At 31.2% G+C, this 17,607-nt stretch overlaps 2 protein-coding genes across 7 annotated transcripts in view; both read right to left on the minus strand.

Moving 5' to 3' along the window:
• Window positions 1-17,607, minus strand: part of LOC148618933 (telomere length regulation protein TEL2 homolog) — a 29,274-nt gene that overhangs the window by 4,887 nt on the left and 6,780 nt on the right. For 3 of the 6 annotated variants that reach the window (XM_088578321.1, XM_088578320.1, XM_088578317.1), the window contains exons 9-17: window positions 17,282-17,367; window positions 16,793-16,909; window positions 16,347-16,435; window positions 15,793-15,884; window positions 14,934-15,050; window positions 12,446-12,541; window positions 6,263-6,504; window positions 1,088-1,187; window positions 40-104 (exon numbers count right to left, since the gene is read on the minus strand). In XM_088578321.1, coding sequence (XP_088434447.1) covers window positions 40-104; window positions 1,088-1,187; window positions 6,263-6,504; window positions 12,446-12,541; window positions 14,934-15,050; window positions 15,793-15,884; window positions 16,347-16,435; window positions 16,793-16,909; window positions 17,282-17,367 — 1,004 coding nt within the window. The remainder of the gene's footprint in view (window positions 1-39; window positions 105-1,087; window positions 1,188-6,262; window positions 6,505-12,445; window positions 12,542-14,933; window positions 15,051-15,792; window positions 15,885-16,346; window positions 16,436-16,792; window positions 16,910-17,281; window positions 17,368-17,607) is intronic. The other 3 variants (XM_088578322.1, XM_088578319.1, XM_088578318.1) reach the window with 2 other exon arrangements.
• On the minus strand, window positions 6,511-12,434 carry LOC148618934 (uncharacterized). The gene is made up of 3 exons (XM_088578323.1): window positions 10,047-12,434; window positions 9,736-9,809; window positions 6,511-9,522 (listed from the first exon to the last, which is right to left on the minus strand). Exons 1-3 carry the CDS (start codon window positions 10,069-10,071, stop codon window positions 8,350-8,352), a joined length of 1,272 nt encoding a protein of 423 aa, XP_088434449.1. The 5' UTR covers window positions 10,072-12,434; the 3' UTR covers window positions 6,511-8,349.

Consider the following 17,607-nt stretch of genomic DNA (forward strand, 5'->3'; position numbering starts at 1 on the left):
GACTGTAAAATGTTATGTTTACTTCTTGCATTTACTTACTGATCTTGATGGAAACGTAAAACCCACAAAAATTCTAGTAATACTGATCCCATCTGCTTCATGGTCTGAAAGACAAAAGATTTAATAATAAGACAATTAATTGGAAAGAGTGAATAACCAAAATATTATCACAAGTGCCGAAGAACGCCTAGATTTAACGAGTGTGCGGAACTTGTTCCATGCTCAAGTTAAATCCTCAAGCGTTCTTGGCATGAGTGATCATATTTTGTTTATTCACGATAACCAATTGATTATCCTATTTATTGTATAGATTTTCTTCATAATATCAATATTTTCAACATGATTTTAAATTCTGTAATTGGCAGATTTATATCCAAGTTGTGACGGGAGAAAGTCCGAGAGTGAAATTACCAAAATTATTTCAGTGTTAATTATCGAAATTTATTACATTGGGAACTTTCGATGAACCACTGCTACCTATATAATAAGATACGATTAATTACTTCAAATAATGTTTAATAATCTGTTTTCAGTTTACCATTTGTTTATCAAACTAACCATAAAAAAGTTACCTTTTGTTTATCAAACTAACCATAAAAAAGTTACCATTTGTTTATCAAACTAACCATAAAAAAGTTACCTTTTGTTTATCAAACTAACCATATATTATGACTTTCTGGAAAATTTCACATAAAAAATTCACGTAACTTGATGGATTGCAGGCATTTGTGCAGTTAGTGTTTTAAAGCAGGAATGAAGTTTTTGTACAGTTCATTCCTTATGAGCTCTCTTCATTGTTAACAGTAAAGATCCTAGAATCATTATTCTTCAATTCAACTCATGATTGTGACCAGTTATTTATTTCTAATTCAATTTAATATTTATCACACACAATCAGCCAGATTAAGAATGAGATAGAAATTAAAGAAACAAAAATGGGTGCACATGATTGGTTTATTCCACTTACACCACTGTTCATGTTTGGCATACCAGTAATACATGTACATGTAGTACATAATGGTAGACACTATTATTCCATCAATTCCAGCTGATGGGAAGTAGTTGTTTAAAAGCTAGATTAACTTACAGGTGAGTTGATGGCTGAGTAAATTATCACTCCTAAAGTATAGATGAGTCTCCCTAAAACTAAGCTGTCTTCTCCAAGCATGTCAAATGTATTCTCTCTCCTGCAATATCCATAACAATTTTGTATATATAATACAATTACACTGTAATAACTCTTGCTTCTTAACACTGGACACAAAATATTGAAATATGAATAAGCTTTATCTTAATGAAGATAGCAGTAAATGATCAAATGGTCCTTGTGTAATAAATTTCCATAAATTCACATATGAAATAAATTATCTTGATCTTCCTTCTACCAAAACATCACAAAGTTTTTCTCTTGTGATATTACATGATTGGAATATCAATTAACCAATTACAAAATTTAAAAATCAATTTGAAAATAGCCAAAAAATTTGATAAATTCAATATATTGATTGATTGTTTACTGTTTAATGTCCTATGACATATATTGGACAAGGAAGACTGATCAATCGATCAAACTTGGCTTTGTTCCATTCTGCCACATTAAGCCTGATTTTTATTGTGCTATCTCACAGAAGCAGCAGCACTCGTGTAGGCATACCATCCCACTCTGGCACATTATTCTAACACTGAGCTAACAAGTCTTAAATACCCCATGCTTGACAAAAAAAGCAGCGACTATCAAAATTAAAGGTCTTTGGTGTGACTTGGTTGAGGATCAAATCCACAATCTCCCACACTCGAGGTAGTCACACTATCCAGATACTGCCTAGACAACTGATAAAATCAATATAAATAGGATGACAAATTGGTCATCAAGAATAACAAAAATAGAGTTAATCAGGCCAATAGATATATATCTTTATTCTCATAAACCACATATAAACAATGGTATAGAGCTACATTAATACAGTAAATAATATAAATATAGTGTAAAAAGTAAGACAGAGTTTGTACAAGTATTTAAACATTTATCCTGGAGATTGATTCTTTTTATTAATAACTTGCATGAATTTGCATAACTGAACAAGCACTGAAACGTTCTTTGTGTTCATCAATTCCTTAAATTTTAAACAGTTTGGTCTGCAGATATACTTTTCTTTCAATAACTTTTTTCTATTGTTTTCCAAAATTTTACAAACAAATTATAAGTGAAACTCGTCACCGATATCACCGCATTACAGAAAGTACATTTCCTTTGCTCTCTTTGAATGTTCTGCCATCTTCCCTTTTCTATGGGCAAATGATGGTTAAGTGTTCGAAATTTGCACAACGTAAGGATGTTTTTGTCATCAAGAATATTAATGTAATTCTAAAATTCCAGTCTATCCTTAAAGAGATGGTAATTTAAGGCTTTTGGTGATGTGTTTATATCTGAAAACATGTACCAACTTTGTTTAAACTGATCAATTAAAATGTGTTTTACAATGTTATACAACCAAGTTAGATTTGTAAACGATTGGCTATTCCATACAAATGACATTCCGCAACCCTTTAAAATAGATATAACATGTTTTATCCATTCTATATTAATATCATACTTTTGTAATGCAAGTCTATATAATATTGATGGAAGTTTTTCTGGCTGCTGTACAAGCTTTTCCCAATAATTGATCATTCGAAGTTTTACATTTATATCTAAAGAATATCTACCAAGTTCCCCGTAGACCATAAAATTGGGGTTGACTTTTTCAAGTGCAATAAAATTTTACAAAATTTAAGATGTACTCCCTCTAATACCTTATTATTTCCAAATCCCCAGGCTTCACTACCATACAACAAAATTGGCTTTACTATTTTATCAAATCCGTTAAGTTGACAAGCGATTGTGAAGTTGTGGGATCTGCCCTTATTATTTCTGTAGGTCAGATTGCGATTCAGATAGTAAAACTGTATTGTCTGTATAGAGTATCACAAAAAGTCTTAGATATTGATTTAATTCTGAATATATGTCCTCTGTTATAGAGTCTAAACCATTACTATTCCTACTGTCAAAAAAGCTACGAAGATCATTAATATAAAAGGAGAACAACGCAGGTGACAAATTTTCTCCCTGTCGTACACCAATATTACATGGAAAATAATCTGACTGTTCAGAACCATTAAGAATACAAGGTCTTATATCACTATACATATTTTTGATAGTTGTGTACATTTTCCCGTTAATTTCATATATAAGATGTTTTGACCACAGGCCTGAATGCCAGACAGTATCGAAGGCCTTGGCAAAATCTATGAAGGCACAGTACAATTTTTTCTTGCTCTTTTTCAATAGTTCCAACAACAAGTAATGAAAAAATACACTATCTACAGTGGAATGACCCTTTATAAATCCAAATTGGTTCTCATGAAATAATTTGACATTTTCAAGGAAAGAACCCAATCTCAAATTTAATACTGATGTGAACAATTTACCCATGCAGCTAAGAATAGTGATTGATCTATAATTTTTTGAGTCTGATTTTTCTCTTTTATTCTTATAAAAAGGTAGAATACTGCCTACCAGCCATGAGCTTGGTATTATTCCTGAGTCAAAAATATTGTTGAAAAACTTCTTGTACAATGGTAAAAAAAAAACTACTTGTACATTTTATGTATTCAATTATGATAAAATCATCACCACATGATTTCCCATTCTTTAAACCATTAAAACATTTTAAAATTTCGCTCTCGCTTATTTTAGAATTTAACTGCTCATTTAATTCTTCTGCCTCTGGTTGCCATAGGGATATTATCTTCGTCTGCTGGTGCAGAATTTAAATCTGAGAAAAAATCTAAAAGGGATTCTGTAGATATACCAGAAAGTTGTTCACGTTTTCCGTTTTTATTATTTAAGATATTCCAAAATGTTTTAGGATCACTATTCTTCATATTCTTCATCTTTTTTTCTAAATTCTTTTCTGTAAGCTTTAACTGAAATATTCATCTCATGCTTATAATCTTTTCCTGCTTTGTGCATGTTTTGGAGTTTAGCATCAGTCTGATAAGTATTATATCTTCTTTTAGTGATCCTGAAGCACTTACGCTTTTCCCAACAGTATTTATCGAACCATGGTTTATTTTCTTTTGTCACTTTACCTCTGTTGCTCGTATTTTGTGTATTACTGCCCATCACATTTTCTGCCGATTCCAAAATAATTTTATTAACTTTTTCGACAATATTATTAATGTCGTCTTTAGAGATAGTATTAGGGTCTACTCTGTCTAGGTCATTTTCTAAGGTTGCCAAAATATTCAAATCTATTCCTTCAATAAAAGTTTGTTCCTTGTTACCATCCCATCTCTTTATCCTTTTATTTCCTGAATTTTTAGCTTTATTTGCCCCAGTACTAGCAACAAATGTATTAATATCAAAAGTAATCTGAAGTGACAAAGGACAATGGGCATCTGAGAAAAGAGCAGAAAATTCAAGAACTTGCATTTGAACATTAAATTGCAAAAAATCATAACTACAAATGTAATAATCTAGAACACAATCTAAACCAGTCTTATCTCCATTTACTCTACCATTCAGTATAAATAAGTCATTAGATCTACAAATATCCAACAATGCATTGCCATACATATTTTTGTTCATATCTTGACTACAACGTTTATGCAACATATTAAAATTGTTAAGCCTAGAGGCATAATCAGTATATACAATATCACTGAAATCATGTAAACTGTCTAAAATAGTATTGAAATCATTATCAATACCCATTCTACTGTTAAAGTCACCAGTGAGTAAAATGTACTTATAATTGACTGAAAATCTTAGAATTTCTTGTTCTATCTCTTCAAAAGCATGTCTAATACTATATGTTGAGTTAACAGGTGGGATATATATATATTACATATAAGAACATCTTGATCTGTTTTGAGAAAATCTGAAGAAACTTTCACCAACATCATTAGTTTACTCTGTGTTTTAATGACTTGAATATATTTACTGAGCTCCTTCCTGAAGCCAACGGCAATACCACATGATTTTACAATACTGTTTGATTTCCTGTTTTTAAATTCAAATTTGTACCCCTGAATTACAACTGAATCAAAATCATCTGTTTTAGTTTCTGTTAAACATACTATATCATACTTATTTATTAAATCTATGAAATCAGAAAACTGTGATTTATTCTTAATTCCACAACAATTCAAAGACAACCTGGTTTTCACAGTGTTACTGTTACAATCATTGCTATTAACAGAGTTAGATAACTCATCAGAGTTTATTGATCTTCTTTGGTTCTTGTTCACATCTCCAGATCCCTAAAATGGATGATTAGGTGTGGAAATGTGACGCCTCTTTTTACGAGGGTTGTCATTAGGTGTACTTCCAACTGGAGTGGCACGAGCTCCGTCGTCAGAGTTAGTGTCATATTGTTCATCTTGCTCATCGTTATAAACTATGCCGTCAACGTATAAGATGTCTCTGACCATTCTTACGTGATACCCTTCTGCTCTCTTCTGCCTCATCACTAAGTTTATATGAGTTGGAAAGTACTGTAGCTTTGTCACGGTGATATAAGAATCTTGCCACGATTGGTCTTGGTTTTCCGTGTTTACCGGGTGCGGCACCACTACCGAACCTGTGAACATTTCCTAATTCTAGTCTGTAGTTTATTCTCAATTCATTTCGAATGAAGTTTATAACCAGTTGTTCGGTATTTTCAATCTCACATTCGCGAAGACCAGTAAACACAAGGTTGTATTTCATCGATCTACATTGTAAATCGATCACGGTATTGCGGAGTTCTTCTGTTTCCCATTTCACATGCTTGGAGATTTAATCATTAAATCTTGGTACTTGTGACTATATTTTGGTTATTCACTCTAATCAGTTAATCATCCTATTGTTATTGGGGTCAGGTAAAACATATTTTTCTGAACAATTAAAATCTTTGTATATTGTAAGTAATGTATACCAGTAATTAATGATGCTGTTAATTTAAAGCAATGTTAAATAATTACTTAACAATTGGCAAAAGCATTTGTTTGTATTCAATGTCAGTTTTAAAAGCTCTGTATAGCTTATGTTCATTGTTATTGTACTGACTATTTAAATAAATATTACTTGATTTGAAAACCCCAAAATTCTGAAATAAAATCAAATAGTGAAAAAGGAGCGGGGACTTTTTTCCATTAAAACTAACATTGTATCAAACATTACTGTAGTTGGTCATTACAGGTTGTGAGTCATCTTAGAACATGGTGATGGGAGTAGTACCTATCAAACCTTGTCATCAGTGGATAGAAGAAATGTCCAGCCACTGCAGCAAATCTATTAATAGATTGTTGTGGTTCAGGTTTACTTCTTCCCTTACTGAACCTCCTTGTCTTTGTTTCTATCCTCCTTTGAACAATAGACTGCCATGTCTCATCCTGAACCTCAACTATCTTTTTCTCCTGTTGTTTGGATTCAGTGTTTTGTGATGGCTGGGATAATTCCTGGGCAGCACATGCCAATACCTATAAAATGTAACTAAAGTTTGTACAATAACTTTTCCAATAAGTATTAAAAAAATAGTAAATAAGATTGCTTTAAACAGGAATGGAAGCTAGCCTGGGACAGTTTTGTTATTGAAAGAACAATGTTCCAAGTCTTCTCCTGCTCCAGTTTTGATGGTAAGAATGACATAGATGCCATTAAAATAATATGTGCTAATTTTTTAAAATATAAGGGGACGACCATTTGATTCTAAGGGGAGGACCTGGAAGTTTTTGGAAATACTCTGGCCTACACTACCTACAAAATAAATATTTTTTCTTACCCTTGTTGAGATTCAACATACAGTTAAATGGAAATAAATCTGGCCCTGAAGTGGTTGAAAATTTTCTGACCCACAATATTTAAAAAATAATTTTTCTGAACCATAAAATTTTTAAATAAAAGTATTCTGACCCCACAAAATTTGCCAGCCCCCCTTACTATAAAATTGTTGTCCTCTAAGAGATTCATGGTGAAACTTTTTTGTAAATTTTGTTGAACACTATAGAGAAAGTAGGCATGAGTCTGCTTAGCAAATTTTTAAGAAATTTCAATTTCAGGGGGAGGTAAGTCTTACAGTATTAGGTGGCCATAATGCATTCCATAATTGTCCAGCAGGGTTAAAGAAGCTGCTTTGTTTGAAGTGGATATTATTGAGGACGAAAGAGATATCACTATCTTGTTTTATTGGGTGTGAATTATTGTCAATTTAAAAGATTTATTTCTGCATTATTTAGGTGACATTTTTCTTACTTCATGGAAGAACCAAGTGAGCCAACTAAGAAAATCAGTCCAAAAAGGTCCATTTAAATATTCTGTGAATGAAGGGTCTATTTGAATATTCCATGAATGAAATAACACTTTAAGTTTCACATAATATGGAATGTTTTTAATTTTTGACCAAGTTGTGGAAAATAACCAAGTTTGGGGAAGTTTACACTGCATGAATTGCATAGCAGTTTATCAACAAGCATAAACTGTCCCACAGTTGTTTATGCAATCCTTATAATGTAACTTCTAATTGATTCAGGTAAAAATTAAAATTTGTTCCTCCATCAAAGCCTTATTTAGTTTTGAATTATTTGAAATGTGGACTGCAGACCAATCAACATTAATGATATCAAGTACCAACTTAGTCTATAAATATTTATAAATAAATCATGCCTGAAAGAAAAATCAACCAATCAAAATGCTAACAACAATTCATTTTAAAATAAATTTCCCAATGACTGCCATCTTGAACCTTTGATTGGGTACCAGTTACATGTCTTATTTTTTTACTTATTTTTAAGTATAAGCAGCTCAGTTTTTTTTTGTTTTTTTTACATTCCTTGCAGTTTCTTTAACAGCAGACATCTTACAACAGCTATGTTTAAATGTTTGTGTTAAGTTCAATGAGACATTTTGGAGATATTTGATCCACAAAAAGAAACCTTAGAACAGGAAAGAATCTTTCAACGCTTTTGTATAAAAACACATTCACTCTGTGAGTGTTGGAAAGTATTAAAATGTATTTTATTCAGTAGTAAATATTTTCTTGGGAAGAGTTTTTTTATGATATGAATTCTGTTTTGGTCTTTTAATAGTATTTCTCTCTATTATATTTAAAGTCTATGGGTACACTTGCCACCTCAAAAAAAATCTAAATGAAAATTTCTCCCATACACATCTTTTTTAAAAGACAACACAACATTACTTTCAGATCATGTTTATTACCATATAGTCAACAATCAATAACAAACTTAACAATAAATTATTATGTACAATTTTAAGCACAAGAGAAGAGCACTAAAAGTTTATACTGGTTATGTTCTTGATCAATATTTTTACATGACAGCAAGGGTACGGAGATCAGTAGTACCACTCTTCTTCTTGAAGCTCTCTCTGAACCTCAATAGCTTCTTCACTACTGAGTTCTTCCTGACAACACCATCCTTGTTATTTTTGGTGCACACAGCAGATGGCTTTTTAAAGATCTCCTCATTAGAGGAAGCCTTGGTTTCATGGCTGACTTTTGGAATGTTTGCTCTTGTGCTTGTCCTGGGTATAGACTTGGCCTGGTTGTACAGTGGGTTCTCAACACAAAGGTTATCACAGACAACTTCATCACTTTTGTGGCCAAGTTTTCCCTCAATTACAGAAATGCCATTTACAGTTTCACTAGCTGGATGATTTGGTCTAGAAACCATCTTGTTTGACCTCATAACTTTTGACATTTGTCTTTTTCTAACAGTTCTAAGGTAACATTCTTCCAAAGGAACATCAGTACCTGAGTGTTGTAAAGACCAAGTGAAAACACTATTAGCATTACCAATGGTGGCTTCTTTCTTCTCCAATTTCTGTGTCTTGACATCTTCAAGGTCATTAAGTTTGACAACAGGAGAGAATGGTCTTTGACTCTCGATGGATGGCTTGTATAATAAAGTAGAAGAAGCTTTAGGGATAGACACACCTCTGCTGACTGGTTTACATCTCTTTTGGACAACTTTTGGTTCCACTTTTTCAATCATGGTTGAATTAGCCAGTGGATTAGACCCTTGACCTTTAGTTGATGTAAAAGATCTCTTTTTGGTCTGGTTGGTGACATGGCCAGCAACAAATGAAGTAGAGAATTGTAGAGAATCATTGAAGTTATCCTCACATCCTTCCACTTCTCTCTGCATAAATACTGTATCATCCTCAGAATCTGACATCTCTGAATCAGTGGACATTGGAGAATGTTCATCATTACTGCAACCATCAGACTCTAGGCCCTCACAATGATATGCAGAATCATTTAAAGAGTTAATGAGGAGGCAATTTTGTATATCTAAGTCTGTCAAGCCCTTTGGTGTAAGCATGAATGTAGGTGTTGATGGGTTGGCTAAATCAATATTTTTATTAGGAGTTACAGGGAACTGTGTCTGATTAATGCCAGCTATCTGTAACATTTCTCTGAACTGTTGTTTTAAATCCTCAACTTCAGCAAGAAATTCTTTTTCCTGTCTCCTGATTGCAAGCTGTAATTTAAAGATGAAATCATTAATATTGTGAAATATTACAATATGAAAATAAATACTTTATATTTCTTCACTAAATACTTTACCTTTAATACATGTATATTGCTATTAATTTTTTCTCATTATTAAATGTACCATTAACTATAAGACTTTCAGATTTTATAGATCATTTGCTAGACCTTGAAAAAAATATTTTAAAGGTTGATAACTTACCCTATTAGCATTCAACAATTCCAAATTATCCTCTTGACAGGTTTTCTGTAAATCATTGTCAGTAAGAGTCCAATCTGAAAAACAAGAGCAGAATTTTGTTAGAATAATACAATATAATAGTAAAGATAGAATTGAAAAAAAAGAGATACAGCCAAAGTTTCTGTAACAATACCAAACAAAATTGTTAAAATCTTTAAATAAAAACAAATGCTCTCACACTTTTAAAATTGATTTTAAGTTATAAGTTCATAAGTTAAATAAATAAAATAATCTTTTTTTAGTAGGTAGTAGGTTGTAAAGTTAAAACTTACCATTCATATTGTTCAAGTTCTTCATGATGAAATCTTAAGTCTAAATACACAAAATTGATCTAAGTATATTATTGAATGTATTATCTTGTCAAATCTTGTATATTATTCTGATAAGAGAGGTAAATGCAATTGATGGCTGAAGTAGATTTCAGATAATATTTATACCACATGAATTACAAAATGTGAAAATTACTTCCATGTAATTTCAACACCTCAATAATTAATAAGTACTTAGAATGTTATCATTTTGTATGTTCTAATTGACCCCTCAAGCTAATTCTACATTAATCAGGTGTTCATTACAATGATTGTACTTAATTTTATGTAAAGTATTTGTGATATTTACCTTAGGGTGATTGGGTAATTAATTTGTTAATTAACCGGTGCTTTTTGAGTGTTAGTTTTCTCTTTGGAAAGTTGTTAGTACATTGTCAATCTTGTTACATTAACACCTTTAGTAATTCTCACAATGTGTTTTTAATACTGAATACTTTGTAGCATATTAGTCGGATTGTACAACAATTAAGTCTCACACCTTTTAGTATTTCCTTTCTGATACAATACACTAAGGTTTATATCACTTTAGTATATAGATGCTGTCCTGTTAATTTACAAGTTCAAAGGAAATTTATTTCAAAATTGTTTTTATTTTCCAAGCTTTTTTTAAATGTAAATATACTAATTCAATTTACTATGATATCACATCAGTTGCTAAGTATGCTCCATGTTGGAAGTTTTATGTGAATTACACAGAATTTTTTTTTTGTCATGAATATATGATTATTTGTGTATTTATGACCTAGTGTACTCTCCAAAAAACAACACATCATTTAAATCACAAATGAGGCATCTATGAGTAATTTCTCCCTCTTAAAGTGTATCTCAGTATGTTTCATTGAAAAATAGTTAAGAAATAATTGTTTGCATTCATGATACTTGTATTTTGTCATTTTGGACCTTTGCATTAAGTTAAAGTTCAATATTGAGAAAAAACACAGTTAGTCATCATGTTGATAGTTTGATAAGGAAAATCTGAATTTCTTGGTTATAATCCACTCTGCTTTCTTTGTAATAATGAAAACAAATTTAAGAGAGTTTTCTATGCTAAAAAGCCTAGGACAAAACAAATCATAGCACATGTACTAATTAAATTCATACTAAGAGAACAATGAATTATTTTATAATTGTTGTTGTTGAAAATAAATAAAGTGCTAAATATAGTTAACACAACATTTAATCACCCAGAAACTTAATATATACCTAAAACTACTCATAATTAAGCATAACAAAATATTACGTTATTAAATCAAAGAATCTAATCAAATTGGTAATAAAAAGTTATTATCAAAGAGTGAAAAACTTTATTGAAATATACCCAATTAATTATTACATACCATATTTACAAAATTGACCAGTTAGGATTTTTTACATTATTAAAAGCAGAGTAAATATGACATTCACTTTGTAGGCAAGTTATGGTCTGATCATTTTGGGGTAAAGATTCTGTAGAGATTACAACAGATTTTATTGAGAGTCACAAACACAATTGGGTCACAAGACAAAAGTAAAATACATACAATATTCATACATAGATAAAACATTAGTATATAATATGAATCAAAGACAACATCAAAGGCTGATCCAAGAAGTACCCAAGGGGCCTGCCCCCCCTTATGTTCAATAAGTTTGATTATATTGTAAAAATGGAAAATCAGTGGAGTGATCCCCAACCAGATACAATTCCAGTTGGTACTTAACAGTAGTAATCAAGATAAAGTGAGATATTTTTTTTTTAACTGCTGATCTTTTACATTGATAAAACATTTGACATTCACCACTTCATGATAACAAAGATTTCATAAAAGGGGAACAGAATAATAGCCTGATCTCAACGGTATGGTGAATATAATGTTTTTCAAAGATTAAAAAAATTAGGTCATCAATAGAACACTAAGTGATACCCTACCACATAATGGTGAAAAAATGGGTCACAGACAGAAAGGGCTGAATTTCATGAAATAAGAAGTAGCTGTCCAACAGACCTGAAATCAAATCCCACAATATGGGACCTGTACCTGATGGTGGATACCAAATATCAAGAGGCTACAATTGGTAGTAACTAAGAAAAAGTTCCATATTTGACCAGTAATGTAAAAAATATACACCAAATTGGTAAACTGGAAGTAAAAGTGCGACAGATCTGAAATTGCATCGAACAATATGGGACCGATACTTAAATTGGATACTAAATATCATGTGGTTTGGATTTAAAGTTGCTGAGAAATATGTTATGAAAAAATCCTATATTTGACCAGTAATGTCAAACAATACACCGTTGATAAAAAGGAAGTAAATGTCCAACAGGCCTGAAATTAGATCCCCCGATATGGGACCATTACCTGATGCCAGATACCAAATAATACCTCTAGTATATCCATTCTCTGTCTCAAATTGTAATTTCTATCATAAAATTCTCTTGTTAAATAATCAGCAACCTGCAAGACAAAAATATATAGTTTAAAAAATCTTTCTTCATTAGTTAAAAAAAATATAAGATAAAAGAAATGTGACAAATTGATCCCCAGTTTTGCTTTATTTATTGAAGTGAAAGAATTTTTACTGTTTTTTCCTTGTTCTTTTTTTTTAAGGACTTTTTTTTTTATCAGAACCTAGATACATTTGTATTGCAGTCAAAATCTGTAATATTGACCCTCCAAGGGAGAGCAAAGCAATGGCCAGAATCAAATAAGACTGGTGGTCTTTATATACAGGATTTACATAGAATGCACTACAAAAAATGTTTCAATCATAGTCTTTTAAGGTTATTGCTGAATACAAGTGGTCACTCTAAAAGGTTTAACAACACGTACAAGTACAAAAGAAGTAAAACTGTTAAAGCTGCAATAGCTGTCAAATTTGTTCAGTTTTGATTCTACTGAATTTTGCTGATTCAATGAAATAAATTTGTAGTACATTGTATTGCAATTGAAGCAATCAATGTTGACAAAACCTACAGAATATTGTGAAAATAACGTTTTTTTTAATCAGAGAAGATTGACAGCTCTGATCTAATGATTTTTCACCATTACTTCCAAAGATTGCCGACAGGGCATACATGTGGGTTAAAAATACTTTAACCTTGGTAAAAAAATAACAATAACGGATAAACAGGTAAGCATGGGTTTTGTTTTCATTTCATTTCATCTATTTCTTGATTAGTTTTCAAATGAATAATGACCATATTTGAGCCGCATTATATCACAATACATAAATTTCAAAAGGATCCTTGCGTTATGTTGAAACTTTTTTCCATTCAATAACCACTTTCGCATTGCAATCAGATTTGTTACTAAAGAAGCGACCCTTTCAGCACATGCATGGATTAAGGTTACCAGAAGTCACATGCATACAAAGTTATTTAGGTCGATTTTTTGCCTCGTAAAACAATAAATATATAGACACCTATTTCAGATATTTAATCAAATGAAATTATACAGGAAAAGTACAAATTAGTAGAAATAATTCAAAGTTAAGGTATATTTCAACAGAAAAAAAAATCACGAATCTGACAACTAATGCAGCTTTAATGAAAGTTCCATACTTATGAACAACCTATTAAAGATTGTTTCCAGGTTATGAATTGAAAAATCCTTTAAATAGAAAATTTTATGTCTGAAAGTTTCAAATGCCTTTGTTCCTACATTAGTTTACATCTTTTTACTATGGAAATTTGTAAAACCTGTGTTTACTGCACATAACTGTTACAATCTATAACTTGAAGAATTTGACATTTTATAACTCAGGTGGAAATACTATCATAATGATTTACATATGTTCCCAACTCCAGAAAATTGTGACCATGGATCCGGAAACCGTGAAAAATGCCGGTCATTGACCGACAAATGTTGGAAATGACCAACGACCATTTTCCAATATTGGATATAAAAAAATTGTAAACCCTTATAAATTACAGTAAGCGTGGCTTTGTTACTGTATAAACATCCTGTCTACCAGTCTCCTAATTGTTTATTTGATATTATTTGACAGATGTACGTCAATATTAATTAGCCAATGTGCAGCCACCTGTAACTGCAATTTCACCTGTAACCGATCGGTTGATTGCATAATTATATTAATGCTACACGTGCAGCACCATTGCATACACGAATTAATTTAAGTAATTCGGAGAATTTTCATACATTTATTACTTAATTTAAATAACATATCATCATTTTCCTGCCAATCTTTCAGTGTGACAAAAGCGCATGCTGCTGAAACTATGAATCAGTAGTTTGTAATTATTAATTCATCGATTGAATCTTTTTAATACAGAAGTCAACAACCCATCAAAATCAATATACAAAATGTATTTGCGATTTTATTTTTTAGTCAATTTTTTATCAACATTTTATTCATCACTCAGAAGTTTTCGGCTGTTTGCTGATGTGATGAAAAAGTCTGAGAGACATCATGTTTTGTTTACATGTCAGAATGTCCACGTGTGGTCGAAACCAAACTTCGTTCAGATATTTTGTAAAAGACAGAGTGGATGATGGAATAAAACAAATTCCAATATCTATCTTTAAGTAACTACAAAAAGGGTTTTTAAAGTTAATTCTAGATCTAGGCAGGTAAAAGACTGACACAAACCTCTGCTGAAAATTGATCAAATATCTGACATGTGCTGTCAAAGTTTCTAGACCCTCGATTGTAACCCAATCTTGATTAAGCTACAAAACAAATCCAGTGAAAACCAGAATCATGACAAACCATGGACAGACTGAGTATAATATTATCCCCCCAAACAGAATGACATCCATAGACAGACAGACAGACAGACAGTTGTGTATTATCCCACAACTTACCAAATCTGTATGAATGACTAACCTGAACAGGAACACAAACAGCAAGAGCTACCATTGATTTAAACCTTAATTGTGTGAAGCCTGGCATACTATACTTGTCTCCAAGATGTAACAAGACTTTGCAGAACTCATCTGAAATCTGGAATAAGACATTTCTTGTATAAATCTAGAGAAAATAAGTAATCTTTAAAAGGCATTGATCAATGATCAAATGATCTGTTTATGTAATAATCCCATTGTTTTGCTTCACACACATCAATACTTGCAGCTGGTTGTACACCTGTTCTATGGGTAGTATGGAACCAAAAACAGTAATCTCAATGGATAAATGTTTACTCAGGAAGATTGACTTAAAATGTTAAACCTCAGTATCATAAAAGTGACACCATATCAAGCAGTCAACATCTTGTCATCCCTAAATTATTTAATAAAATGGCAAATCAATTGTATACTAACCCCTATTAAACATGGGGCTACCTGAATTATATGTCAGTTTTAACCATAAATAAATCATAAGAGTGACTATCCGAATTCTTGGCTTTCAACGTCTATTCACTAGTAAAAGTCGTCGTAAAAATGGCATTTAGTTAACTCAGGTATTTACCACTTAATATTTAACAGTGGTAGCAAGGCGATAGCAATAGCACCTAAACTTTTAATTCAGAAAAATTTTGACTGACAGGAACTTCTACTCCTAATAGATGAAATGTAAATGACAGTTTGTGAGAGAATTATCTTACATATATATTTATGTGTAACTTCTATCAGGAATAAAAAATGTTGCAATCTACTCATTCACAAAAGAAAAATCTGCATGTTTCTGAAAATAAAAAAAAATTAGCTTGTAATTTTTTTTAAATCGACAAAAAAAGTCATTTTACCTCCTCTAGGCCATCAGGTTGTTTTCTGATCAAAGCTTCAGTACTCTTTAAACATACTTCTGTCCTCTCTGGGTCATCATTGCATATAAGTCCTAAATTTAAAACAAAAAAAACAAATTTTTTTGTCAGAATTATTAGAGATTTACATGATTTATTTCAGGAATTTATTGCTTCAATAAGATTTAAAAGCCACATCATTATTTTTCTTATTCCATCAAAACAATGACTATTCTGACCCAGTATGCTGAGGTTATGAAATTTTAACTCAACAAGTTCTAAAGTCAATCAGCAAACAGGAAACATAAGAGAAGTTACCTTGTAAAGACAATTGATTTTCCTGTACAGAAGTATTTATACTATTCAAATCTTTTACACCTCAGCCACACTCAGTATTAAACTACACATCTTTATGTAAACTGTCACAGTACACCAGAAACAGATTTATGGATTGAACTTCTGAAAATGTTCACATCCTAGAGAGCAAGGTCTATACCCTAGCAGAGTGACACAGCGGTCATCTGTGAAGGAGATTATGGTTTAGTGCAAAAGTTTACCTTCCATACAATCTCTGATATACTTTGGTTGTTTGACCTTTGTGAGTTTTACATCATTGGACATGTCATAGGGTATTAAATCATCATCACTAAAATATAACATACAAAATTTATGCTCTCGATAACATTAAAAATATTCATTTAAGTCAATGACTTAAAATTTCATGCTTTTTTTTTTGTGTTCATTCTACAAAGTACATTAGAAATAATAATGTAAATGAGTCATTTGATTTATTAAAAAAGTAAAAGCAAATTTCAGTTTATGATGCAAATTCTTGGAACAACTCCTTTATTGATATGTTAGGGTTGGATCTTCATTCATTTGAATGGAAACTGTTTGTGCTTTTCCTGTTTAAAGAATAAAAGCAGTAAAAAAGATTTCCATCAAAAGATGAAACAATGAATAAGGACACACTTATACTTTTTTTAATATACAAGTACAAAACCTGTCTAAATCAGAATCCACTTCTAACTGGCTTTCTTCTTTGTTTGTAGCGGCTGATTCTTTCTCATCCATCTGCTTTTTAAAACAAATCTTGTCCAGTTGTAAAGATTTTACCCTCCTAGAAAAAAAGTACATAAACATACAAACTTATAATTAAAGATATTTGTAATGTTTGTACACCATATGCTGAAAAACAGTAAATTGTACAGCAAAGAAAAAGAAATTAAAACTTCAGTTAGTAATATAATGTCATTTTTTGACAAATACTGCAGTGATTTCAATGCAGTCAACACTTAAGGTTTTATCTTACATGCTACACTGGCATTATTAATCATAAATGCTTTGATATTTGACACTATTTCATCAGGATCTGTTACGTTCAATACCAGTTTTCTCTTTGTCACCTGTAAAGGGATGGTTGAAATTGCAACTAGATATTGTTCTGTAATAGGTAACACAGAAAACTTAATCATTTCTTTATAGAACTTACTTTTGTAGTTTTTCTAGATCTATACCAGTGTCTATGGGTGGTTCTATAAGCTCCAACAATGCTGCAGTTTCCTTATTTTTCTCATACTGGAATTAGAATGGACATCCTATTTTTCATAATTATTATTGTACAGTGATTCACTTGGAGTCATAACATAAGAATAATAAAAGATTAACTTTACATTGATAGTGCTGATTTAATGTTTATAATGTTTTGAGATACAAAATGTTTCATTTTTTCAGAGATAATGGAATGCGGTCAAATTTAAATTCAAGGACATCATTTTCTGCTTTCCAGGAAAAATTGCAATTACAAAATTGTTCCAA

The sequence above is a fragment of the Perna viridis genome, chromosome 4, assembly GCF_037379345.1.
Source record: "Perna viridis isolate PV_CMFRI_1.1 ecotype Kerala chromosome 4, ASM3737934v1, whole genome shotgun sequence".
Classification (NCBI taxonomy): Eukaryota; Metazoa; Mollusca; class Bivalvia; order Mytilida; family Mytilidae; genus Perna; species Perna viridis.